Source organism: Pararge aegeria, chromosome 26 (assembly GCF_905163445.1).
Source record: "Pararge aegeria chromosome 26, ilParAegt1.1, whole genome shotgun sequence".
Lineage (NCBI taxonomy): Eukaryota > Metazoa > Arthropoda > Insecta > Lepidoptera > Nymphalidae > Pararge > Pararge aegeria.
In genome coordinates this window covers 3,446,929-3,474,214 of record NC_053205.1, presented here as the reverse complement: position 1 = coordinate 3,474,214, position 27,286 = coordinate 3,446,929, and the positions used below count along the sequence as shown (strand labels likewise).

Genomic DNA, 27,286 nt, shown 5'->3' with positions numbered 1-27,286 from the left:
ACTTTTCCCCGGACTTGACTACACGGACCCGACGGTCCCACGGTTGTAGTTGCAGACGGCGGTGCATACAGTACGCGCGGCGAGAGTTTGGCTTTGACCGTTATTGCGCAGACATCAGAAATTGGGTATCAACGGGCAATTAGCGGGGTGTGGGGCGGGTGTGTAGGCGCACGCGGTGCTCTGATTGGCGCTCCAGTCGTTCCCTGCCTCTCGCATCGATACGACGTACCGCGCACACAATGTGTACGCGGTATATATACCTGTTGTACAATCACGTTCACAAGTGAATTGCTATTTTCGTTAATTGTTTATTGTTGTCGATTGTTATTATTTGTTGAGTTTGTTTGTTTAAGTTTGTCAGTTAAGTTTTTTTTGTTAAATATTAAAAAGTGATTTGAAAATGCGTAAAAAAAACATTGTTTTAAAAAGGCAAGCACGGAAAATGATATATGACGTGAATTGCTTTTTAAAGAAAGAAGCTGACGAATGTGTCGATTCATTGAAGCAAATTCGAAGTCAGATTGAGGAAGTTGCTTCTTTACTCAGTCAGTCGGAGAATAACCAAACTATACAGGTAATGAAAACGGAAACTGTTTCTAAATTAAATTGTGTAGTCAGTAAATTAGCTAAAATTCAAAAACGGACATCGGAGGCCACTAAGACTTCAATTGGAACTGGAACTGTAGAAAATATCGCAAATCAAGCCAAGAGTTCCGATTTGCTAATTACTTTCAGAACACCTGGAAAAAAACGTCCCAGAGCTAAACCAATTACGAATATTGATAATTTTGACCAAGGTATTATAAAAAGATGTATACACAATTTTCACAAGACGAATAATGAACTTCCCACCATTGGGAAACTAAAAAAGAAACTTGAGGAAGATATAAACTTTAAAGGGTCAGAAACAAGTCTTCGTGTAATTGTAAAGGAGTTAGGATTTCGCTGGAAAAAAACAGAAAACAACCGTAAATTACTAATAGAAACATCGAATATCCGATTACAACGCATTGAATATTTAAGTAAAATAAGAAAATATCGACAAGAAGGAAGACCCATTGTTTACACAGATGAATCCTACGTAGATTCATCGCACTCAACAACCAAAGCCTGGAGCGATGGCCCTACGGAAGGACTAAAAAAACCCATTTCTAAAGGACAACGAGTCGTGATAGTCCACGCAGGATCTGAAGCTGGGTTTATACCAAATGCTTTATTAACTTTTAAAGCCGGCACCAAAACAGGGGACTATCACGACAACATGAATTACGAGAATTATGAAAAATGGCTTAGGACACAATTAATTCCCAACCTACCACCCAATTCTGTAGTGGTGGTCGACAACCCTTCATACCACAATAAACAATGGGATTTAGCACCGTCCTCCAATACCAAAAAAGCCGATATGCAGAATTGGCTAACTGATAAAGGCATACAATATGATTCAACAATGCTCAAGCCACAATTGTACAACTTGATAAAAGCTAATAAAGAAAGATTTAAAACTTTTTCAATAGATCAAATTTTAGCAGAAGCAAACCTTAGCATATTGAGATTACCGCCTTACCATCCAGACCTCAACCCCATAGAAATGGCATGGGCTACTATTAAACAATATGTAGCTAGCAAAAATGTTAAATGGAATTTACAAGAATGTACCAAACTTATCAAAGAAAAAGTATCCTTAATGGGTGCCCAGGAATGGGGAAAAATATGTAAAAAGGTAAAAGATATAGAAGAAGAGTACGTCAAGAGTGACCATGTAGTTGATTTACTTACCGAGCAATTTATAATTCGCGTCGATGATAGTTCCGAAGACGATGATTCTGATGATGGTTATGAAGATGATGACAACTGCAACCGAGGAAGCCCTGAACCCGGACCCTCAACAAGCAAAAGACGTTGCACAATTTCGTGTCGCGGCAGCACCACTGGACCATGCGGTGATTTCATAGAAGGCGTTAAACCTTTAACTGATTCAGAATCTGAATAGCACTGCTGCTAAGACTTTTTTTTAATGTTAACTTTTGTATTTAATAATTATTTTAAGTTTTCTTTTGTTTGTATGTACCAATTTTACATGTATCTTGGAATAAGTAATTTTATTAAAAAACAATTATTTTGAATTTTCATCGCTGTCTCTGTAAACTTTAAAAGGAAATAAACATTTTATATAAGTAAAATAACTATCAATAGTTTTAATAAATGAAGAAGTTTATCTATTTCGTATTATTTTCTAGCATTATTACCACTGTACATGAATTTTGACCCACTCAAATATCCAACCTGGTACATAAAAAAGGAAAAGTATTGTGTGCGTGACAGTACCCATGCGCAGTAATCCCCTCCACCCGAAGGTCAAAGCCAAACTCTCGCCGCGCGTACTGTACCACCGAAAAGGCCCATTGCCCTGAGCGGTTACCCCCGAGACTCCGAGGAAGATTACAGAGAATTGCGTCATTCGTTTACGAATACTCGCCTGATAAACAAGTCGATCCGGAAGAACACTAAAACTATGGAGAAAATTGAACACCGTGCTGTAATAAAAATCCTTACCAAGCAATGAAAGACCGCTCAAACCATTTTGAATGAAATGGGAACCGTTTATGGGGACCAGTGCCCTAGTAAATCAATGATTTACAAGTGGCATGGTCTTTTTAAACATGGTCGGGAGTCGATTGAAGACGACCCTCGCTCAGGAAGGCCAGTTGAGGCCACCACATCAAACATTATCGGAAAACTGGAAAAAATTGTACTGGAAGATACCCGTTTCAAGAAAAAACAGATATCTGCATTAGTTGGTATCAGATAACACCATTTTGCGAGCAATCAGAAACAGCAACGCATCGATGCTTCAAAACAATTTTTGGAGTTATGTGGAGACGAGCCTGCACAGATTTTGGAGCGAATTGTTACCGGAGATGAAACATGGGTTCGTCACTTGGAGCCTGAGTCAAAACAAGAGTCCATGTAATGACACAAAAAGGGGACACCACCGCCAAAGAAGTTCAAAGTGTCGGAGTCGGCTGGAAAGTTTATGGCAACTGTTTTTTGGGATTGTGAAGGGATAATACTGATTGATTATAAAGAAAAGGGAAGTACCATAGCAGGAGAATACTACGCAACGATTCTAGAAAAATTAAGGGAGTCCATCAAGGAAAAACGTCAAGGAAAACTGACCAAAGGTGTGTTGCTTTTGCAAGACAACGCACCGGTTCACAAGAGCAGAGTTGCAATGGCTGCTCTGCACAAACATGGCTTCGAATCGCTAGTCCACCCACCCTACAGTCCAGATCTGGCCCCAAGTGATTTTTATTTGTTCCCTAATTTAAAAAAAGACCTGAGGGGAAGGAAATTTTCCGACGACAATGAAGTAAAGGAGGCAATTTTGGCTCATTTTGCGGCAAAAGATAAAAAATATTTTTACGACTGTTTAGAAAAATTAATTCATAGATCTAATAAATGTATTCAACTTCAGGGTGATTATATTGAAAAGGAAAAATAGTTTTGTTGCTTCATTTTATTTCAAACCCTTCCATTCCACGAACTTTTGGACCTCCCCTCGTATGTTCACGCGTGTGCCCATGCTCGGAGGGTGGATATAATTTCGGGAGGGAATACACATTTTATCCATTCCCCGTGGAGGAAATGTCTCCTGCCCATGCCTAGCCCTGCTGTATGTTAAATTTCACACAAAGAACTAAAGAAAAGTAAAAGAAGCAATAAACCTATAATAAAATAATAATAGGATACCGAAAAATGCCAAAGTTCAACTGGTCTCATATATGGTTTATTATAGTGATTGATAACTAAATATGTTATGTAGATTTTACCGCTTTTTTTTCACTCCAAAATTAATATAATAAACAAGAAATGATATAGCTTATAAGAACATTTGAAAGGACTTTGGCAGATAATGCCACTCGTGAGCAAGAGGTGACAAATGAGTAGGTACGAGTTGATCTTCTGTTTTGCAGTTATATCACTCTGCAGTTCTTGTTGATGAATTTATGCGACAACTCATTGCTCTAAGGCGTAAGTTGAATTTTGTATTCCTTCTGCATCTTTCATTCTGGTCACATCTAATTGAGTGTGATATGAAGCTATATAAGCGTCTTAAGCACAAAACAAAGTACATGAGTATTGGAGATGTGTATTCCTTCAACATATTTCATTCTGGTGGCATCTTCTCGGTGTGTTTAGCAGCCATATGCCTTTTCAGTGCCCGCAGGCGTGAGTAAGAGGCAGCGCATTGTTCGCAGGCGTGCGCTTGCGCCGGCGCATGTGTCGCCATGTGTTCTTGCAGACTTACCTTATAACCGAACTTCTTGTTGCAGATTTTACACTGTAAGACAAAATAAATACTAATACATGTATATTAAAGAAAAATAAAATCATAAGACTTTATAATGGAGAGTGTTCTGAAGAGTTGTTCAAATACCTCCTTCCCAGTTCTTTAACCGCACCTCGCGATGGTTACCAACAAATTTCATGGTAACCATCTGGATGTCTCGTATGCTTCTACTATTCGCAATCCCCAGATCCACAGAATTAAGAACATAAAGAAACCGTGTACACGACGTAATATTAGTTGACGGATCAAGCAGATGGCACTTGATGTTAAGTTAGAAATCAAATAACATGACCTGCAGAGTGCCACACTGTGTCCAAACCTGAGCGGGTTTAGGCATAATGTGCCTGTATTTACACTGGCAACCACACCCTTCAGATCGGAAGACACATGTGCATGGCATTAGTACTTCCCTGGACGAATTCTGTGACAAAAGGCTCCAAAAGTTCTCTCACAAAAAGTTGTAAAATATGAAGTACTAGCTTCTGCCCGCGACTTCCTCTGCGTGGACTTAAGAATTGGGTCTAAACCTTCGCTCGTTAACCATTTTTAATCCCACCACGGAAACTATTTCAGAGATCGGTATAGAAAGTACATGTGGGAACTACTTAAGGAATCGGGATAAAAGTTAGCCTGTGTTCTTTTCTATGTCAAAGGCTAAATGCACGCTGAATTTCATTCAAATCTGTTCAGCCGTTTTTGCGTTATTGAGTAAAAAACATTCACTTTCACATTTATAATATTATATTTGACAGCCGGTTGGCGCAGTGGACAGCGACCCTGCTTTCTGCAAGGCCGTGGGTTCGATTCTCACAACTGGAACGTCTGGATGTTTATCTGTATACTACAAGTATTTATGGGTATTATGTTCATAAAAATATTTATCAGCTATCTTAGTACCCATAACACAAGCTTCGCTTACTTTGGGGCTAGATGGCGATGTGTGTATTGTAGAAGTATTTATTATTATTTTTAAGCCTAGCCTTTAATTTTTTTTTTAATTCTAAACTAAACAATGCTTAAAAAAAACACTATTAAAAATTTAGATAGAAGATTTAGAAAAACAATTATTATTATTATTATCATAGGATATTAGTAGGTCTTCGAGTTATTTTTTGTTATCACTGAATTTTGGACGCCACAACCAATGTGCCTAATAGTTCAAATGTTATATTTTAAAATAAGATTTTAATCATATAATTAATGTGACAATTTATTAATCTAAGTGCTATTATTATATTCTTTTGACATCAATTAGTTGGGCGGTTATATCTATTTTGTAACATTGCATGCCAAATTACTGGCATTTGACTCTTAAGAATTTCTTTAGCCTGACATTAATTTTCTAATATTTTTGCAAGAACAGATAGAAGGGAAATTGGTCTACAGTTCGAAACCGCATTTTTGTCTCCAGATTTGTGTATGGGAATAATAATAGTCTTTTTGAGTATCTCTGGAAATACACCGTCATCTATAGGTAATTTGAAGCCAAATAAAACAATTTTTTTAAATGGATAACGTAAATAGGAGATTCTTACTCATTTATAAAACGCGCTCGGAAAATCAATCTGATATTGACAATTAGATTGATTCGATAGGTTGACTATTAAGTCAAAGTCAAAAATATCTTTATTCAAGTAGGCCCATAGGTGGCACTTTTGATGCGTACGTACATAAGAATTACACGGTAGTGAGATGATGGCGATAACCACATTCGTAAACTTAAAACTAAAGCTACGAGGGTTCCAAACGCGTCCCGGTCTAAGAAGAAGCCCACAACAAACTTAGCCGGGTGTTTTTTTTTTTTTTTTGTTATCACCATCTCACAATGTCATTTTAAATTATTAGAAGAGCAACCTGGTTAGAGCAATAATTTACACCCAAGCTTTTTTATCGATTACGTAGTCCTTTATACTATAATAGGACTTTTCTAAGCTTACGTTTAATACAAACTTTGAACTTTTTAAGAGACATAAGTGTGCTCGCTAAGTATATATAACTTGTCCGTTACGTTTTAATACATGTTATAAAGTGATTTTCGTGAGTGTAATTTATAAAGATTAGACCATCTTTATACACCGATTAATTGTATAATTGTATCACCTTAAACCAACATGTAAAACCTTATTGATGTGTATTTTTCAATAAATTATTGTGATTATGAAGGATTCTAAATGCGGTGTTGAGTTAGTTTAAAGCTCACCTCATGCGTTTTAATTCCCAAGTGTCTCTGCTGGTGAGCTCGCAGGTTTGAGCTGGATATGCATCTCTGCGGGCAAATGCAGCATTGGTACGGACGCTCACCGGTATGTCTTCTGCGAACAACAATTAGAGTCAAAGTCAAAGTCAAATTTATTTCTTTATTCAAATAGGCACATACATAGCACTTTTGATGCTTGACCGCTAAGCGATTTAGTGTTCCGGTGCGATGTCGCGTAGAAACCGATTTGGGATATGACAGCCCTACTCCCCAACAGGTTAGCCCGCCGCCATCTTAGACTGCATCACTTATATGGAGGGTAGAGGAAAGGAGAGTCATCTGTGTATATGAAAAAGTGTCGTCAAAATGTATTAAATTAGGATGGCGCCACATTTGCATCAGGGTAACTCTTAAAAGAAGCGCCAAATATAAATATTGTTAGAGTAGGCTTGAATCACTCTAAACGCACGTTTGGTTATAATAAATCTGTAAGGTTATATTTACCACAATATTTTGTACAACGTAAGTTGTTGAAATTCTCAATAATTAACTAATTTAGTCGATAATGACATTAAATTTTTTAACTCGGCATAATTCAATTCATCTACGATTGCTACATTCATACCATACCCTGTGCATCCACCAGCACCATTGTGGAGGATTTTTGAACTGTTATTTAGCGCAACAACTGGACAGTTTTTCAACTTTTCGCCCATATAAGATGACTCTCCTTACCTCTACCCTCCATAATCACTTATCATCAGGTGAGATTGCAAAAAAAATACCTCTTTTACCATCTAGATTGTAAATAACATAAACGTATTTTTTTTTTTTTTTTTTATTCATTCTTATAGACTGATGCGAAAGGCATATACTAATTTCGGCATCGACGGTAGGAGAGCCGTAGCTTAATTGGAGAAAGCGCTCAGGTCGCGATTGCCAGAGAGTCGCAGGTACAAATCCTGTCTGTTCCGAAATTTCTTATATGCATTTTATATTTATAAAATTGATAATTCCTCCGAGTGTAGGTAAAAACACTAATAAAAAATTATTAAAAAAAAAAAAACTAAAAACACTAATAAAAATTAAAAAAAAAATTGGTTGTCTGTAAAGTCGGCTTACTGACGATAGTTGAACGTGACAACGTCGTAAGTAAATACTGATGGAATGGTTGCATTTTTAAAAAGAAAATTTTAATTTTATTTGTTTGATAGATATTATCGTTGCTATAAACAATTGACACCACATTCACTTTTCACTGCACTTCATCCTTGCCGAAAACATTTAAATGTATTACTGTATAGAAGCTGTCCACGCGGACGCATCGCTCACGAACAGACAGAGACGAGACGAGACAGCGGAACGCGGTCGAACGCGGAGGCCGACTGTGCCTCTTTGTCGCTCGTCCCGCGCTCTCGCTTGCACTTCAAGCCTGAATGGAACGCCTCAGAGCGAGGTAACGCCGCATACGTCATGTTTTTTCGTGCGTGCAGCCGGCTCCATCGAATTATAAGACGTTGTCACGTCAAAATCAAACAAAAACATATACTTTACCTAATATGCACAGTGAGAGAAGAGCGTTGCGTGGCTCGGAAGCTACAGTGCGGACATTGATGCAGTTTCTCTCCAGTGTGCGTGAGCTTGTGTTTGAGTAGATAGTCATTCCTGGTGAAAACGCGGCCGCAACTCTGTCAAGTATATATATATATATCATTATCAATGAATTTTATAAATTTAAAATGCATATAAAAATTTTCGGAACCCGACAGGATTTGAACCTGCGACTCTCTGGCAATCGCGACCTGAGCGCTTTCACCAATTAAGCTACGGCTCTCCTACCGTCGATGCCGAAATTAGTATATGCCTTTCACATCAGTCTTATAGCGACTGTAGCGTCATCTAGTAGGAAAAGTTGCAGTTTCGATCTACTTTTTCAAAGATCCATGAGACACGTTTCAAACAAGAGATGACACATTGCTTTGCACATCATTGGTGCTTTTATTTTTTTATATTATTAGCGGTCAAACGACCAAGTGGGTCACCTGATGGTAAGTGATCACCGCCGCCCATAAACATCTGCAGCACCAGAGGAGCCACTGACGCGTTGCCGGCTTTTAAAATTGCTCTTATATTAAATCCATTTCCTTAATGGGTTTCTAATACTAAATCACATCTTCGTCAGTGACCAGTGCAGAGTAAAGTGACATTGTAATTACCTAAATTGCTCCTGTTGAGGAGTGAACTTGGGACCTAGGATAAAACCAGTGCGACAGGGAGGGCATATTTTAAACAAGGGCTATACCTCTCTTTTCTTTTTCCAAATTTATTATAATACAATTTTTTCTAGCAGATGTTAGTGCTCCTATAATTACTCCACAGTGCTACAATGAATAATTGTTATGCTATTGGCGTTGAGTATAAGGATTGAAGAAATTATAAATAACACCATACAGATTCTACTGCTGTTCGCGGAGTATGGCAAATTAAGCTTAATTTTCAATATATGTAAAATTCCTGTAATACTAGTTGTACGTTGAAAAATAATTAAATAAAAAATATCATATACTTAAGCCATACAGTTGTCTTACCTCGCAGACATACTTCTTCATATCGCTCTTATGTTGAAACATGTGCTCATCTAATAATTGCTTTGTTCTATATGACAAATCACACTTCAGACACTTAAATAACTCTTCCGGAAGGTGCACTTTCACATTTCTCTTGTGATCTCTCATATGTGATTCATACATTCCCCGCCTCGGCAAGTATCTATCGCACACACTGCATTTGTAACCGTCTTTAAGACTTTTGCAGAACTTGATCTCGTGGCCTAGCCGTGACTTGCGGTTTTTGAACAGTCTCTCGCAGCCGAAGCATTTAAATCCACCACCTTTTTCAATACCATGGTATTTGGAGTTGTGAGTGTTGAATTTTTCAGCCTTTTCAAAATCTATCCTACATATATTGCAATAAGTCGCTGTACGTTTAGGTTTGCGTTTCCACACTTTCTTTTCATTCAGAATTATTGCGAGCTCGGATTCACTGTCGGAAGCCTTCAGGCGGTCGAGAAAATCATCAAAATGACCGTCCTTCTTAACGGCATGGTTTTCGATTTTGACCGTATCGGCGCCGTTCGCGATCAATAATTCGTGATTGCTGACTAGTTTACGCAATCTCCTATCCGATTCTTGACAAAACTTCTTGAAATTGTGAAAACTGTTAATTTGCCCGAAGCATTCTGTGCAAATCATTTTCGGACATGCACATCTCGAAATATCGATATCTAAACATTCAGTTATTTTGTCCATTATATAATTTTCAGTTGTTCTGTCCGTTGATATTTCAATTAATTGAGAAAGAGCTTGCCTTCTCCAACAAAACCGGCATACATCATTTTGTTGAAAATAATCGTAAGTGTACAAATCAGACTCCAAATTTAATAGCAGTAAATCTAAAGACATGGCTACTTACAAGTATAAAAAATGTTCAGTAGTAGATAAATCACCACTTTAGATCTTGTCTTTTCTTGGAAATGAATTCGGTACACGGTAGTTCTTTAAATGATTTTTCAACGTAATCCGCGGGCAGGGAACCTATTATTTTTATTCTTTTGTTGTTGTTTTTTAATTCGTCCTCTTCAGGACAGGCAAAGATCATTGACCATACAGCCTCATTTTTTTTTTCTTTATTATTCCCGACTTCCGTATAGAAAAGGCAATGGTATATTACCGTACAGCCAAGAGCACCTATGAAGTATCAAGTAATTACTTTGTAGGCGACACTGTCTACATTTGTAATTCACTATCTACGGCACTGACAACCACAGAGCATTAACTGGCAACTATTTTCTTATGTAATAAGTGTGCTTTACACTAGGTTCTTGCTTTTAAGCACTGGCAACCAAAGACGCTAAAACCCCAGACGAGCCCTAGACACTTAATTTTTTTTATTCCACTACAAGTTAGCCCTTGACTGCAATCTCACCTGGTGGTAAGTGATAATGCAGGCTAAGATGGTAGCGGGCTAACCTGTTAGGGAGTATGGTAGTCATACTATTCCCTTATCGGTTTCTACGCGACATCGCACAGGAAAACTAAATCGCTTAGCGGCACGTCTTTATCGGTAGGTTGGTAACTAGCCACGGCCAAAGCCTCCCACCAGGCATCAATCAACAACAAATCGCGCCTCATACTAATACAATAAAAACATTATACAGAGCGCCATCTATTGTACAGTAGCAAACTGTAAGCAATGCAATTGGGTACAATCTGCCTAATTAAAACTAATCTGCTTAATTAAATTAATTTCGAATAAAAACTGAATGATGTCAGATTTATAATATGTTTATTGACTGGGTTAACAAACAACAAATTAGGAACGATTGATTTATGCTAGTCAAAGAGTATATGTATGTATATGCTAGTGCTAAAGCTTATCAAAAAATCAAAAACTATTCATGTTTGGTGCATTAAAAAAAATTATAACTTATTTTACTTTATAATTATAAAGTAATTTTTATCAAATAATCTTGTTAAGTTGGGATGTATAGGAAGAGCTACCAAAGCAAAATATTTTTAAATCAATTGTTTCAACTTTTATGTCGACTTTCTTAAAAATAGTACTTTGAATTTTTTTTTATATTTAACCATCTTTTATCTTATTAAAAAATAGTAATTTTTTTCTCGGGACTTTATTGTTCCAAGTATTCTGATGATACTGTAATATTTTCAAATGTTAAAATTTAATAATGGAACGCGTCACTGCGAGTGGACTGAGCATTGAGAAGTTAACTCTTAAGAGTCTCATCTTATTGAGGCCCCCAATCAAACCAGCTTGGACATTGGCAACTAGCTTCCCTCCAACTTGATGAGGCGGTGATAATATAGTGAGTAGGAGCTCGACTGCACTTTAGGGGTGCTTACGTTGCGTGCTTTTTAAGTAATTAAAATATCACTTGCTTTATTGTGATGGAAAACATCGTGAGGAAACCTGCTGTCCCGAGAGTTCTCCATAATGTTCACAAAGGTTGGTGGAGTCCACCTATCCGCAATGGGCCAGCGTGGTGGACGGTTTTAACACCTTCTCATTGTAGGCAGATATGACGATTGATTTAATGTTACTTAAATACCGAGACTGGAAATTTCGCCCCTTTAAAAATTCTTTGAATATTAATAATTTATGAGTAACAAAAAAACGAAATGATATTTTTTCATCTTAATTTATTAGGAAAATTAAGCTTAATGTGCTATACTCTGCAAAAAGGAGGAGAATCTGTATGGTGTAATTTATAATATCTTCAATCTTCCACACCAAACAGATCTTCGGCAATGTACTCTCTCGCACGTTTTGCTTCTACCTCAGAGCAACCTCAGGCGATGTTGATTTAAAATGTATAAGAAATGGTTTATCTTAACGATTATTATTATCAGGATTTTTCGACAGTAAAAAGCATTCATGTTTATCACACAAACATTTTCCAGTTGTGGGAATCGAACCCACGGCCTTTGACTCAGAGAGCAGAGCCAATACCCACTGCGCCAATCGGCCGCCTGAGGTGGGTGCCGAGGATCGACCTCGGTTACCCCCTCCTTTCGGGAAGCTCCAACAGCGCTACTTAGAAGAGATAAAAAAAAAATACAAATTATATTAGGTAGGTACATAAATGCAGGCAGACATACCCGTAATTTATTAAAACGCAAGTTTATTTTAAGAATAGAGTTTTCTTTTTTTTATAACGTAAAACTAACACTTAAAACTTAAAACTAAAACTTTTTTTTTTAATTTTTATTCAGAGGTTTGACCTTGTCTTAATATAAAACACAATTTACTTATGATACCGTCTTACTAAAGCAAGAAGTTTGTATATAATAATAAAAAAAAACTATAGGTACAGTACAGTGTAACTATCTATTTGCTATAGTATGGAAAATGTGAGCCATGGAGAAAATCCACATTCAGTTTGAACCATGAATTATTGTGATCACCGATAATCTTCATTTTTTTGCCTAAAAGCGAAATAATCCCATAGTTACTGTGCCATAGCACTAAAAATAAAATGAAATTAACAACTTATAACAATTTATTCGAATGCTTACTAAACCGCAATCAAAGTAAAAATAATAGTTACCTTTACGACACAATTGTTCCAATTTCGACAAAAAGCGATTCTACTTGTTTTAAATTAAGCTAAAAATTATAACAAACAATGACAAACGAAATTTTAATACGATATTAAAATTTTGCTTTAATTAAAAAATACGTATGACGGATGTAAAACTTCTTAAAAAATCGCGCATGCGCGACACTTGCCAATCAGCCCTTGACTGCAGTCTCACCTGGTAGCAAGTGATGATGCAGTCCAAGACTGTAGCGGGCTAACCTGTAGAGGGGTATAATGAAACTCTATGGTACGGTAATCGGTTTCCACAACGTACCGGAACGCTAAAACGCTTGGCGGTATATTTTTATTGGTAGTGATGTAACAAGCCACGCCGCCGAACCCAGTGGTTTATACTTGTTGTCCATGTTTTTTTTTTCGAAATTATATCATAATAATTCTCGTCTAAAAAATTATTGAATGCCTAGGTTTTACTTATAAAAAAAAATACAGATATACACCTTGACTGTTGTAGAGTGTTAAGCCAGAAAGTCCAAATGTTATAATTTATTTAGGTTAAAAGTACAAACTCCAAACAAATTTCCATTTAAAGTAGAAAAGGAACACCAAAAATTATAAGACGCATATACAATTACAGACTTCTTTACAATCATGAATACAACTGATTTATTTCAATTAGAAAAAATATATAGTCAATATTTATCCGTACATGACAATTGTACATAAAAAAAAAATATACTTTGACCTATTAAAAATCTTGGCAATATAGATTAAAACTTAAATGTATATATATGTTGATGAGCTTTTGTATTTGAACCCTCTAATCTCAGGAACTAATAACTTACCAGATTAAAAATTAGTTATTGCTGCATTAAAAAGACAGAGGTATTTTGATCAAGGAAGATTTACTATACAGTTTTATTATCAATACACATTTTTTCTTGCTATTTTTGTACAGGCAAATTGATAAAAGATACTTTATCATATTAGAATCGATAGTTGTAAACGAATACCCATTGTCTTAGTCATTAACAGTCACTTAATATTCAAAAATGAGGTTCAAACAACTATTAATAAAATGTATGAAATTCTTTACTGCATAAAAAAATTAATGTAAATGTATGGCCTTATAACCTTACAGCAAACATAAATAAATATACTACGACAATACACACATCGCCATCCATCCACAAAGTAAAAGCTTGTTATAAGGTACTAAGATGATTGATGAATATTTCATGAATAATATACACATATAAATAATAATAAACGTATAGACACCCAGACACTGAAAAACATTCATGTTCATTACACACACATTTTCCATGGGAATGGAACCCATGGCCTTGGACTCAGAACCGATGATCCCGACCGACCGATGGCCACTGAGCCAATCGGCCCCAAACATGTGTTAGAGGTAGCTTTTAATATTTTTCTGTACACAAAATATGTGTACATATAATGGACACTTCTTTAATATAGTTTAACAGGTACATATCACGATAATATCGACAAATCCAAAATTATATCGTGGTATTTACCCGTTGAACTATATTTAAGAAATTTTGATTAACAACAGAAATCTTACTTTAAAATGTATAATGGACACATTGTGTCCATTAGGAGATTCCTGCTGTATACACTTTTATATATGAAATAAATTAATTATTATTATTATATTATTTTAAAATCTCTACGGAACTTTATGGATGTAATAATATTTATATTGTTTGAACCTTATTTCAAAATACATAGCATCTGAAGACTGAATATATAACATATTGGCTTTTAAAAGCAAAAATTAATTTTAAAAAATCTCATAATATTATTCTATTTTAATGCACAAACATGTTTTCTGTGTGGAGGTCATGTAATTTTTTAGCTTTCAGTTATTTTAATACCTAATAAAAATGGTGAGTACAGTGGAACTCCGGTAATCCGACTAATATTTGCAGGGCAGTGTCGAACTATCGATATTTATATTATTGTACTTATTTAAACAATGTGTATTTAACCGTCGCTTGAATCAGAACTATTTTATAATTAGTTTATTTCAAATTAAAAAAAAATAGTTTAATTATAAAATAATATTGATTAAAGCGATAGTGGTGATGGCTAGTAACTAATAAACGTTGCAGAGCTGGTGAATAGTTAAATAATGCTTTCTCTATCTGCCCTCAGTAATTTGGAATTTGAAAGAAGAAGACAAAACATTTTGTAACCATGCAACCGCTTAACAACATAGTGTATTAGTAAGGGGGTAAGTATAGTATTTATTATGTACCAATTTTATAAATTTAACATGCATATAAAAAATTTCGGAACCGACAGAAAAAATTTTTTTTTTTTTAATATGCATTTGAAATTTGTAAAATTGATAATTCCTCCAAGTGTAGGTAAAAAAACCAATAAAAATTATAAAATTATTACGTACCATTGTACCCTATGGGCTAATGATATAAATCTGAACTTGAGATATTGTTACTTCTTGAAATGCATTTTACAAACATCTTTCCCTACATACTCCAACCCCCAGCTTCAAGAGGTTAATTCATTTAAGCTCTTAAACTGTTCAAACAATATTTAAAAAAACAAAAAAAAAAAAGAACTAAATTTACCTCTTTAAGTTTACAAAGCTTATGTACGGGCAGAGTCATCACCAACCAACCGGTTTGGGTCCTAGAGTGCTGCAATGGCAACCCAATTCACTCCACTGGAAAATGCAATATTAATTTTATTACTAAATAACCTGGTTCACATCATCCATCCATGGTTTTGTATGAAATATTTATTGAAGACACACAGAAGTAATAATGTGCGTTCAGACTCAATACCAGTTTTAAGTGTACTAATAAAATATGGTGAATGTTTGTATTGTCATTTTACACGCAAGTATCAGATCAAAGAAGAATATACCATTACCATTGCATCAAACATTCAGTCACTGAATTAAGAATATGCAGAACCCTCATTCAGCCATTATTACATGGAGGCCTTTGTGTCCAAAAACAGTTAAAATGCTCATCCCACTTCACACCCGCCGTATGTTGGTAGCTCTCAAGCTTTTCCCATTTCATGGTAAGGTAATTGAAGTGACTAACTGCCTGTTCTAGAAACAAAACTACACTGTGGTTTTTGATGCTTCAATATTACTCGTGTATTGGTTTCTGTATCTTCTTAATTCTGTGCATTCAGCTTAATTTGTTCTTATTTTAAAATTTTATGGCGAGCGCATGACGCCATTTATAAGTGAGAAAATTCACGCAGTGTACATACCACGGCTGTGATATTTCTTAATAAAGTAATTGTTTATGCCACATGCTGTATAAAGTAATATTGGATGAAAAATGAATCTAGAATGAGAGTCAAGTCCCACTTATACAATCCAACTGTAAATTTAATGCCCACACTCAAAGTTTCATTGAAAACGGCTCAGCCATTTAGGGAGCTAGTCGCAAACAAATACGGCTGATTTATTCAACAATTAAGTTTAATATTCATTGTATACCATAGACTTAAGCTCTCAAATCCTACATATATATGTTTTACGTACATATTGTGTTTAATTCAACTGATTCTGTACTCGGGTTTAAACAAAATAAAACTTGCATCTATACAACCTCTGGCTTCAATCAAAATAACTCTGCTAGGAATAACTGAATCTGAATTTCTAGCAGTAAAAAAAAACCACATTGGATTTGTTTAATTAAGCACTAATATGATTGTTCACACATCTATAAACCAAACTAACTTGACAGTATAAAGTAGTGATGTCTTTTTTCAATGGATACAGTGTCAAACATATAGAACTGAACTACAGTATAGTTTTTAATCCACATTAACAGTTATACTATTTTGACATTGAAGGTGTTTAATATAAAAACCAGTGTTATGACAAAAATAATCGAAACACTTTTATTTTTACTAACCATAAAGTTTGCCAATTATAAAAATATAATTTTTTTTTATTTAGAATTATTATATTATTATTAGTTATCCCAACAACTTTTATATATTACTTTATAAAGCGAGTTTATAAGTACTGAACCTGGAACATCACTATTAATATTACATTATTTTATTATTTCCATAAAAAAAAGAAGTGCAAAGTAACATTAGTAGCTGCAGGTTGACTTCGGTGCATTAAGAATCATATTTTAATTAGCTAAACTATCACTTTGGTTTACTTTAGAGATTTGTGTACAACCAAATTAACACTAGTGCTTTGTTTACCTTTATTTACAATCTGATTTAGGTTTATTCTGGATCATTCTTCCTCTTTATCCTGATGTTTGTCCTTCTTCTTCTTCTTTTTCTTCTCTTTGCGTACAGAGTCGTCTGCAGCTGTTGTATCTGCATCTTCAGCAACTGGCTCAGCCTCTGCAGGTGTATCTACTTCAGCTTCGGTGTCACGCTTCTTCTTTTTCTTTTTCTTCTCTGCTTTTACTTCAACTGAGTTGTTTGGATCTTCAGCATTAGCTGTGCTCGCAGTCCTCTTCCTGCCACCTTCCTCTACCTTCTCATCACCATTTTCTGCCTCTTTCTTAACTTTATAGTCGACATAGCTGTTCAACCATTCTGACGGGGTACTTTCGTTTGGCTTACCAAACTTGTCCAGTTTCCCTTGTTGGATTAACATTTTCTTCTGAGAAGCCTTAGGTCCTAAGCCCCATTTGCGTGGGTAAGTATCCCTCTCCATTATAACCCGTTTAAGTTTTGCAGCCACACCGTGATCACAACACGCCATTGTTGAAGTAGTCATTAAAGCAACGGCTAACGCAACAGCTTCTCCTTTTGCTGTAACGATAACAATTTCTTGGTCGATTTCTATACCATCTTCATACCTCAATATACCAGGTAGAAGTACTTTTGCACCATAGCAAACTGCATTTATAGCACTGTCCTTAATAAAAATCCTTTTATGAGCTATTAATAATCCTTCCAACGGTTTGATAACTCTGCGTAGATACGTTTCATCTTTATGGTTTTCATACGCCCATTGGGCGTCTAGAATATCGTGCATTGTCACCATACCTTCCTGCTCACCCTGTATACCTGACCTAACTCTCCGCAGCTCGATCATCTGCCCACCAACACCGAGCATTAATCCCAAGTGGACGCACATGGTACGTATATAGGAACCAGCCTCGCAGCTAACCCAGAAAATACCAATGTTGCGTTCCTTGTCATAATCTAGCAGTTTACTATCGTACACTGTCCGGACTCGCAGTTGACGTTTCACAGCAGATATTAACGGCGGGCGCTGGAATAAAGCCCCACGCAGCTTCTCCAAACCTTGTGTGACTTTCTGTATATTTTCAACGGCGGAATGCAAGTTAAATATAGCAACGTATTCCTTGCCAGCATTCTGTTGGGATTTTACCAAACGCGTGGCGCGGTCTATGCACACGATCAAGCAGCCAGTAACCTTAGGATCCAGAGTACCTGAGTGGCCGGTCTTCTCGACTTTGAGAATCCTTTTTATCCATGATACGACTTCGTGGGAACTTGGATTGCTGGGTTTGTCTACGTTTATAAATCCGGACTTGACGTATTCGGTAATGGAGCGTTTTAAGGGCGAACTACCAAACGGTAAAGGCGTGTAGTGGTTGGTACGCACGTTGAGTCTGTCGAAGTTTTTCAATAACAATGGCCAATACGCTGTATCTAACTTCGAAACACTCTCTGAAGGCTCGATTTTGAAGTCTCCTAGCTTTTGAAAGGCACCCAGCGTCACTGTATCTTTATTTTTCTTCTTCTTCTTCTCTGAAAACACTTCGGTGTTGCTCAGCAGGACGTCAGTCATGTTTATGCTTTAGACTAAAGTTCTCACACAACACTAAATGTCCTACGCACACACAATTTGATGCAAGTAATTGCCAATGAATTATATTATTAATTAATAATGTTTATAAATCAACACGTGTCGGTGTGTACGAGAGGTTAACTTGAATTTAGTCTTGAGCCTTGACAAAACTCGCTCCAGTAAAACGAGGTTATATTTTGCGACTTGCTTTCGGCATCATGCATGCCTAGCGATGTTATCAAAATTTAACGCCAGATGGCCTTACTGACGATGACGCATTTACGAAGACGCATGTTACGTAAAGTCTTTAGTCTTTGGCTATGATATAAGACTACCTACAATTATTTCTTTCAGGTCTTATTATGAAAACAATGTATTTATAAAACAAAATGCTAAATGGAGATATGTTCTCGAATGTATTTTTAATCGATTTAAAAATTAAAGTATAATATAATGAAATCCCAAAGAATTAAACAAAAGTATATATCATATCATCATACTTGGCATATCGATATCTATAGACAAGGTTGCTTGGAAGCATCCGGCTCCGCTTTCAGCTCTCACAAGATAGAAAAATGAATGTTAAAATGTAAAATGTAAATTGTTGATGTTGGAAAAGAGCAACTGCTGAGTTTCTTGCCGGCTTCTTCTCGGTAGAATAAGCCTTCCGAACCGGTGGTAAAATCACTACAAACAGACAGACTTGACGTTTCAAAAGTGCTTATATTAGGCTTACTTGAAATAAATGAATTTTGAGTTTTGAATTTTTTGAATTTTATAAGATCGTGAATCAGTTTATAATTGAATTAATTTATTAAAATTTACAATGCTTAAATCAGTAGATAGTATTTAATCTGTGGTTAACTCTGAACGAAACAACGGTGTTCATACACACCTGTGCGTGGCGTCATCCGTGTAAAAAAAATCAGCGGTCTTTCCACCATTACTATATTTTTATCTAAATAAAACTGGAATAGAATTGAAAGGTTATAAAAATTTAAAAACCAAATGAGCCTCACAAAAGTAAATCGCAGAAATTGCAGACCTTCCTTCGCTATTTCGTCTTGCCAAGATTCAAAACTTCTCGGTCGTTGCTGTATTGTAGCATACTTTAGAAACGTGTAAACTCAAGCATAATGTCACCACGACTTATCAATGGCACATGTCATTTTGCTTGTGTCAAAATTTTAGAAAATAAGCGCGCTGTGTTTTTAGTGTTTATTTAGTTATGATAGCTTGTAACAATAAAACGGACTAATATCTATATAAATTAGATAATTAAAGTAATTCCAACATGGCCGGCGTATTATTCGAAGACATATTCAACGTAAAAGACATGGATCCGGAGGGAAAGAAATTCGACCGTGTAAGCAGACTGCACTGTGAATCAGAATCCTTCAAAATGGACTTAATATTGGACATAAACTCATGGATTTACCCTATGGAGTTAGGTGATAAGTTTAGGTAGGTTATTTACCCGTAATTTACAATGAGCGCAATTTATAATTTCTTCAATCTCTATACTCCACACCGAACAAATCTTCAGCTACGTGCGTTTCGCCCCGAAACCGGAGTGTCCTTAGGAAATGTTGACTTTATGATGAACCATTGCTAAGTCAGTTTATTGTCATTAGCATATCCCTAACCTTACAGTTTAGACTGTATTGTCTGCCACAGCCAGTAACAGAAACGTGGGCTGACAATATAGACATAGATAGATTAATTCTTTATTGCACACTATTAAGGGATTAAATATTTATCAGAAAACACAAAAGAACAAAAGTAAAAATATGCAAAGGCAGTCTTAACGCTTTAAGCAATCTCTTCTGGACAACCCTCAATCAAAGAAATTGTGGACATATTTTTAAAATAATGCACTATCCTATTGCCATAATGGTTTTCCTCTATGAAAGAAATTTGCTTCTTTCATTGGGGAAAATGATTATGGAAACAGGATAGTGCATTATTTTAAAATATGCCAACATAAACTACACCAACTACACATAATAATAATAAATAAATAGCACATAAAAATATAAATGTTATAAAAAAAAATGCATACTTACATAATATATATAATTACATACAAAGAACATAAATAACTTTATGACTTTGTAGATAAGTAATATTCTATGTAGGTAGTTACTTTAATGAAGTGAATGCCTTTTTTTTAATGACTTCTGTAGATGCTTAATGATTTAGACTTTATAATGTCCCTTAGCAATCCATTCCAGAGTATAACCGCTGTGTCTGTGACTATGCGATCCATCTAACATAAGGACTTATACACTTAAGAATTTATTTAAAAATCACACTAACCAAGAACTAACACAAGTAGTATGTAAGGATTTTTCTGTAAATTTAGATGGAATAAATAAAGCTTTCATCTTCATGATCATATCAACCCAATACTGGTCCACTACATGGCACGGGTCTCCTCCCTCAATGAGAAGGGCCACAGTCCGTTCGAGCAAGTGATATTTTAATTTCTAAAAATGCACATAACTTGATTCTTGATTGATTCGAAATCATCCACGAAAGTGAAGTCGTAGGCCTACCCGCTGGGCTATTATAAAAAAAAATTCAGAACCAACAGGATAGGAGAAGAGCCGTAGCTTAGTTGGTTAAACTGCTCAGGCAGCAATTGCCAGAGAGTTGCCGGTTCATATCCTGTCATTTCTGAAACATTTTTTATTTTTTATGCATTTAAAATGTATAAAATTGATAATTCCTCCATGTGTAGGTATAAGGACAAATAATTTTTTAATATTATTATTATTATTTTCTTACAGATTGGTGTTAGCAACTACACTAAGAGAGAACGGTTATCCAGATGGTGGAGAATGGAACCCTCTGGAAACTGAAGGCAACAGGGCAGACAGCTTCGAATATGTTATGTATGGAAAAGTTTACAAGTTAGTACAATATTTTTTCGCACTACTTTATTTCCTAAGGAGGATTGATGTAGGACATGCAATTTTTTTTTTACTACCAATATACACATTACCATTTCGCCCCAAAGTATGGGTACTAAGATAGCTGGTGAATATTTTTATGAATATAATACACATAATTTTTTTTTTATTTGTGTAGTCTGGTTTATGTATTAGTATGTAGATATTTGTATGTATGTACTAAATAGTGTACCCCACCTATCTGTTCTTTTTAGTTTTCCTAATCCTAAGGTTGCCTGGCAGAGATCGCTACTTAGCGATAAGGCCGCCTTTTGTATCCTGCTTCATTCTTCATGTGTTTGTTCTTTTTTGTCTTGTTTCTTTGTTTGAGTGGTGTACAAATAAAGAGTATAAAAATAAATAAATAAAAATAATAACAGTAAATATATGTGAGGCAAAATCGCTTGTAACATTTACAAACGCATTGAAAGCATATTATCTTGCACAGTAATGACGACTTTTAGTACCTTGTTTATGTTTATTTTTATTATCTGTATGTTCTTAAGTATTTTTGTATGATTGAGTATATATTAGTTTATAATTTTATACATTTGCATTTGATGGTTTTACTACACATTTGATGAATTCCTCAATGACAAGGTAGATTGGAAGCAGCCAGCCTCGCTCTCATCTCCCGCAAGATAGCAAAATGATTGTAAATGTTGATGTTGGAAAAGAGCAACTACTGAGTTTTTTGCCGGCTCTTCTCGGTAGAATCTGCTTTCCGAACCGGTGGTAGAGTCACTACAAACATACATACTTGACGTTTCAAAAGTTGTTATAAAGTAGGCCTACTTGAAATAAATGAATTTGAATTTGAAATTTGAATATATTTATTTATTATATTTTTCTTATTTGTGCAATTTTATGGATTTGTATTTAGCTATTTGAATGTAGGTTTATAATAATTTTACACCACCTGTCCGCTCTCGCTCATCTTGTACTATTCCAAAGGTTGCCTGGCAGAGATCGCTACTAAGCAATAAGGCCGCCTTTTGTATTCTACTTCTGTCTTTGTATTTCAATTGTTTCTTTTTTATTTTCCTAACTTCATAGTGGTGTACAAATAAAGAGTTATAAATAAATACATATAATGTACACACCCAGACACTGAAAACATTCGTCACACAATCATTTTCCAGTCGTGGGAATTAAATCCACAGCAATGGCAACTCAAAGCAAATAACCCGCTTTCTTTTTCTTTTATTCACTTGGAAATGCATTTACGCATTTCCGTGGAGTTCAAATAACGACGGTACATATTTGAAAAAAAATATTTATGAATAGAAAATAAATTCTTACAATATGAATATTAGAAGTAAAAATAAACTTTACAAACTCTACAACACTAAAATGGCTACATAAAAATGGAGTCTAATACGGTTGGTTGTAAAAATATGCCAAAAGCAAGTTCATCTTCCATTTTTAACAAGACATTTTCCAAAGTTCCCAAGTAATCCTGGTGCTTTCCAGGAATTTTACTAAATATGATGATTGTAAGTTTATTATATGTATATATTATATATGTATATATGCAAATATATATGTTTATTTATATGCACCACCTACCTTTCTTCTAGAGCTGTGTTTAACGCATTTGGTTGCCTGGAAGAGATTGCTATGATAAGGCCGCCGATATCTTTAAATTGTATACTTTTGTTTAATTTTTATTTATAATTTTACTATATGTTTATGTTGTGTACAATAAAAATAGTTTTTAGTTTATTATTTTTATATTTATTTTATATATATATATATATATATATATATATATGAATATTTTATTTTACGTTTTTATTTGTGTATATTTTGTTTATGTATTCGTATGTAGTTATTTGAATGTAGGTTTATAATAATTTTACACCACCATTTTGTTCTCGCTCTTGTTGTCTCCTAATCCTAAGGTTGCCTGGCAGAGATAGCTCTTAAGCGATAAGGCCGCCTTTTGTATTATAGCCTTTTGTATTCCTAACTGTGTAGTGGTGTACAAATAAAGAATTCTAATAAAATAAATAAATAAAACTTTATTAATTAATTAATTCATTCATGATGTCATGTTCCAGGATAGATGGTGACGAAGCAGCTATGGAGCCTGCAGCGAGGTTGTCAGCTTACGTCTCCTTCGGTGGGCTGTTGATGAGATTACAAGGGGACGCTAATAACTTACACGGCTTTGAGGTCGATCAGCACATGTATTTGTTAATGAAGAAATTAGCTTTTTAATTTAACCACAGTTTTATTTATCACCACCTGCATGGTTAGCACGGGCAGGGGACAAAAATGATATCCCCCGATTATATCCCCCGATTATTTACCCCCGATTATATCCCCTGATTATATCCCCCGATTATATCCCCCGACAAGGGATATAATGAACGTGTCCACCTGCTAAAGCATGGGAATATGGAATAGGAGAATTTAACCCCTGTTTATAATCACACATATATTATTTGGATTTTATTTCCACTGTAACATAATTGTTTCCTGCCCATGCTAGCCGTGCTGTCCAACCAAATATTGGATATCAAACTTGGGTAATTGTTCAAGTGGCTGAGGATGCTCCGGTGTTTTGTGTGTTAATGCTTTTAATTTAGGCCAAATACCAGTGTCGTGCAATTCATACTAGCACAAAATCACTGCTTACCCTAAAATTGATATTTAACTACTTTAAGTAGGAGGATTTTTTTCATTTATGCAATTTTGTATGCATACCCTGGTAAGAAACCCAGTGCACGCCACTGCCAAATACTTAATGTCAAGGTCAAAGTCGAAGTCAAATATTCTTTATTCAAATAGGCACGCACATAGATGGCGCTTTTGATGACACAGAAGTGAGTTGATGGCGATAACTAAATTCGTCAACTTAAAACCAAAGCTACGAGGGTTCCAAACGCGCCTTGGTCTAAGAAGAAACCCACAACAAACTTACCCGGTTTTGAATTTTTTTTGTTATCACCATCTCGCATTGTCTTTTAAAACTATTAAAGAAGCAACCTGGTTAGAGCAATAATTTACACCTAAGCATTTTTATTATAATAGGACTTTTCTAGAAGCTTACGTTTAATACAAACTGGTAATACTGGTAGTTTATTGTAAAATTGTATTGAATTTCCTTTAAATGAATTACTTATTTTATGTACTCTAGTATATTGCACTGCAAGTTCATTTTTGCTTCTAATGTTCAAATTATTGCAGTCACATTTTCACTTAAATTTAGATATATATTTTTAAATTTTCAAATATGTACATATTGGCTATCTCTAAAATATAATTTTTATTAATACATTACTATAACCTAAAATAAACTATTTAAAAACTAAATAAAATCTAAAACGTCCTCGAAACCACCGCAGCGAGGCACAGTTCCTAAGATGCTGGCAGCATTGCCCCTCTGGATGGCCAAACTAATTCGTTGGCCAAGGTAACTGCCGGCTCTAGGATCACCGGTAGACTCGATAACCCTTTTCGATAATTCTTTGAAAAGGGCTCTTGCCTCCGGACCCCACGGTCCCAAAGTCTCTACTCCAAAAGGCACAAAAATGAAGCTGCTATCCAGGTTTTCATATTTACGCCTCTTGGCCTGCTCGGCACTGGAAGCAGCCGCACCTACCATTGACGAAGTGGCCTGGATGTGTGATGCAGCTAGGGTATCAACACAAGTTGCATCCCACAGAAGTGACCTTCCAAGCCTCCAAGGTATGAGCGTCATACCATCAGGTCTTTTGCCATCGCTCCGCGCCAAACCAATAGGTTAAAAAAATTGGCTAAAAACTGCCATTATCTCAACATCTTTAAATGACAAAAATTGAAATAATAAAAAATACTATTTTTATTTAACCCTGTTAGATATATAAAAAAATGACTTGTTGTTCGTTAAATCTCACTAAAACTCGAGAACGGCTGGACTGATTTGCCTAATTTTGGTCTTGAAATGTTTGTGGAAGTCCAGGGAAGGTGAGACGGTTTAAATACTCAAAACGACAGCAATATACATAATGATTCTGTATTATTTACACAACTATTCCTCTTATACAGCCGGACCGATTTTGATGGAGTTTTGTGTGTGTATTTCAATGGGTTCCTGGATGGTTTGAAAGTAAAATGGGACCCGGTCGGTGGCGCTGCTTTATCGGGCTTCTGCCGGTTCCAATATATCCGGTATAAAATATATAATACATACTAACTGCGCCCCGCGGTGAATAAGTTATTCACTTGTCAGTAAGATTGCTTGGTTAGGACGTTAAGGTTAATTATATTTGGTGGCAAATGCGAATGTTCCAATAAACCACCCGTGGGAAATCACTTCAGCTTATAACCCGTTCTTCCAACTAACTATTTCAAAAATCAAGTCGATTTTTGACTCTACAAAAAGCCTCTCCCAACGGCAGGGTTTGCCCAAAATCACCACCATGATTCTTCGACCATGATTTCGATTCGATCGGGGGTGTAAGGGGGAGGCTAGTACCAGTCAGCCTCCCAAAATGCCAACCTCACCTGCACGTGGTGCACCCTGCCGTCTAACCGACGAGGCTCTGGCGACCGACAAGTGGCGGTATAACTACTTCAAATTGGCTAGACTGAATAAATGGCACAGACCGGTGCCGGGCAGCAGCGACGCCGGTGCGATCAGTCTAGCCCTGCGATGACCAACCCGCCTGCCCAGCGTGGTCATTATCGGGCAAATCTTTGTAAATGGAGAAAAGAAAGCCACAGCCCCTAGTCCCCGGCAGCCCCGCTATTCCTGGCTCTGGCAGCGGTTATGGTAACGGCGGGGCAAGGGGTGTCAAGAATCTCCGGAAGAGATTCCGCTGCCAAACCCGACGACTGGACCTGGCAACGTATAACGCACGCACGTTGAGGACCGATGAGAAGTTAGTCGAGCTGGAAGAAGCAGTGAGCAAGTTGCGCTGGAGTATCATGGGTTTATCTGAAGTCCGTAGAGAGGGGGAGGACACGATAATCCTAAAATCCGGCAACTTGTTCTACTACCGGGAGGGCGAACAACAGTCCCAAGGTAGTGTCGGATTCATCGTCCACAAATCCCTTGTCAACAACATTGTTCGAGTCGAAAGCGTGTCGAGCAGGGTAGCGTACCTTGTACTCAGAATAACCAAACGGTATTCCCTGAAGGTTATACAGGTCTACGCACCCACAACTGCGCACTCCGACGAGGAAGTAGAGGCATTGTATGAGGATATTTCGAAAGCCATACATGCCTCGAAAACCTACTACAGTGTTGTGATGGGGGATTTCAACGCGAGGCTGGGCAAGCGAAGCGGTGCAGAGCTGAGAGTGGGGCAATTTGGATATGGGCAACGGAACGAACGGGGCCAAATGCTGGCCGACTTTATGGAGAAGGAGGGCCTCTTTATGATGAACTCCTTCTTCGAAAAGCGGCCGCACAGGAAATGGACCTGGCTGAGCCCCGATGGTTCGACGAGAAATGAGATCGACTTTATCATGTCGACCAAACGGCATATATTCAATGATGTGTCTGTGATCAACAGGGTGAAAACCGGGAGCGATCACCGTATGGTAAGAGGCACATTGAATATAAATGTAAAGCTGGAAAGGTTCAGACTGGTAAAGTCTACGCTCCGGCCTACTCGTGCTCATATCCAAAACCCCGAGAGCTTTCAACTGGAGCTGCAAAACCGGTTTGATTGCCTGGACTGCGATTCTGTGGACGATCTTAACAACAGGCTTGTGGAAACTGTCCATACGGTTGGGTCCAAGTTCTTTAAGACCCACCGTAAACATAGAACCAAAAAGTTCTCAGCCCACACACTCGGGCTTATGGAGACAAGAAATGAGACTACAGTCTTCAAAAGATGCGTCTGAATATCGGCGTATTAAT

General features: G+C 36.3%; 4 protein-coding genes across 4 annotated transcripts; 2 read left to right on the top strand and 2 right to left on the bottom strand.

Annotated features, from left to right (window-relative positions):
- Positions 1 to 442: 442 nt before the first annotated feature.
- On the top strand, positions 443 to 1,993 carry LOC120635015. The gene has a single exon (XM_039905923.1). The coding sequence runs from the start codon at positions 443 to 445 to the stop codon at positions 1,991 to 1,993; it is 1,551 nt and encodes a 516-aa protein (XP_039761857.1).
- Positions 1,994 to 3,477: 1,484 nt separating this feature from the next.
- On the bottom strand, positions 3,478 to 10,162 carry LOC120635089 (zinc finger protein 888-like). The gene is made up of 4 exons (XM_039906002.1): positions 9,140 to 10,162; positions 8,106 to 8,239; positions 6,555 to 6,666; positions 3,478 to 4,345 (listed from the first exon to the last, which is right to left on the bottom strand). The coding sequence occupies exons 1-4, from the start codon at positions 10,010 to 10,012 to the stop codon at positions 4,172 to 4,174; spliced, it is 1,293 nt and encodes a 430-aa protein (XP_039761936.1). The 5' UTR covers positions 10,013 to 10,162; the 3' UTR covers positions 3,478 to 4,171.
- A 4,911-nt stretch (positions 10,163 to 15,073) lies between these two features.
- On the bottom strand, positions 15,074 to 18,710 carry LOC120635205 (H/ACA ribonucleoprotein complex subunit 4). The gene is made up of 2 exons (XM_039906144.1): positions 16,903 to 18,710; positions 15,074 to 15,382 (listed from the first exon to the last, which is right to left on the bottom strand). The coding sequence occupies exon 1, from the start codon at positions 18,473 to 18,475 to the stop codon at positions 16,937 to 16,939; it is 1,539 nt and encodes a 512-aa protein (XP_039762078.1). The 5' UTR covers positions 18,476 to 18,710; the 3' UTR covers positions 15,074 to 15,382; positions 16,903 to 16,936.
- A 747-nt stretch (positions 18,711 to 19,457) lies between these two features.
- Positions 19,458 to 23,657, top strand: LOC120635263 (DNA-directed RNA polymerases I, II, and III subunit RPABC3). The gene is made up of 3 exons (XM_039906225.1): positions 19,458 to 19,939; positions 21,268 to 21,390; positions 23,493 to 23,657. The coding sequence occupies exons 1-3, from the start codon at positions 19,770 to 19,772 to the stop codon at positions 23,650 to 23,652; spliced, it is 453 nt and encodes a 150-aa protein (XP_039762159.1). The 5' UTR covers positions 19,458 to 19,769; the 3' UTR covers positions 23,653 to 23,657.
- Positions 23,658 to 27,286: the final 3,629 nt, after the last annotated feature.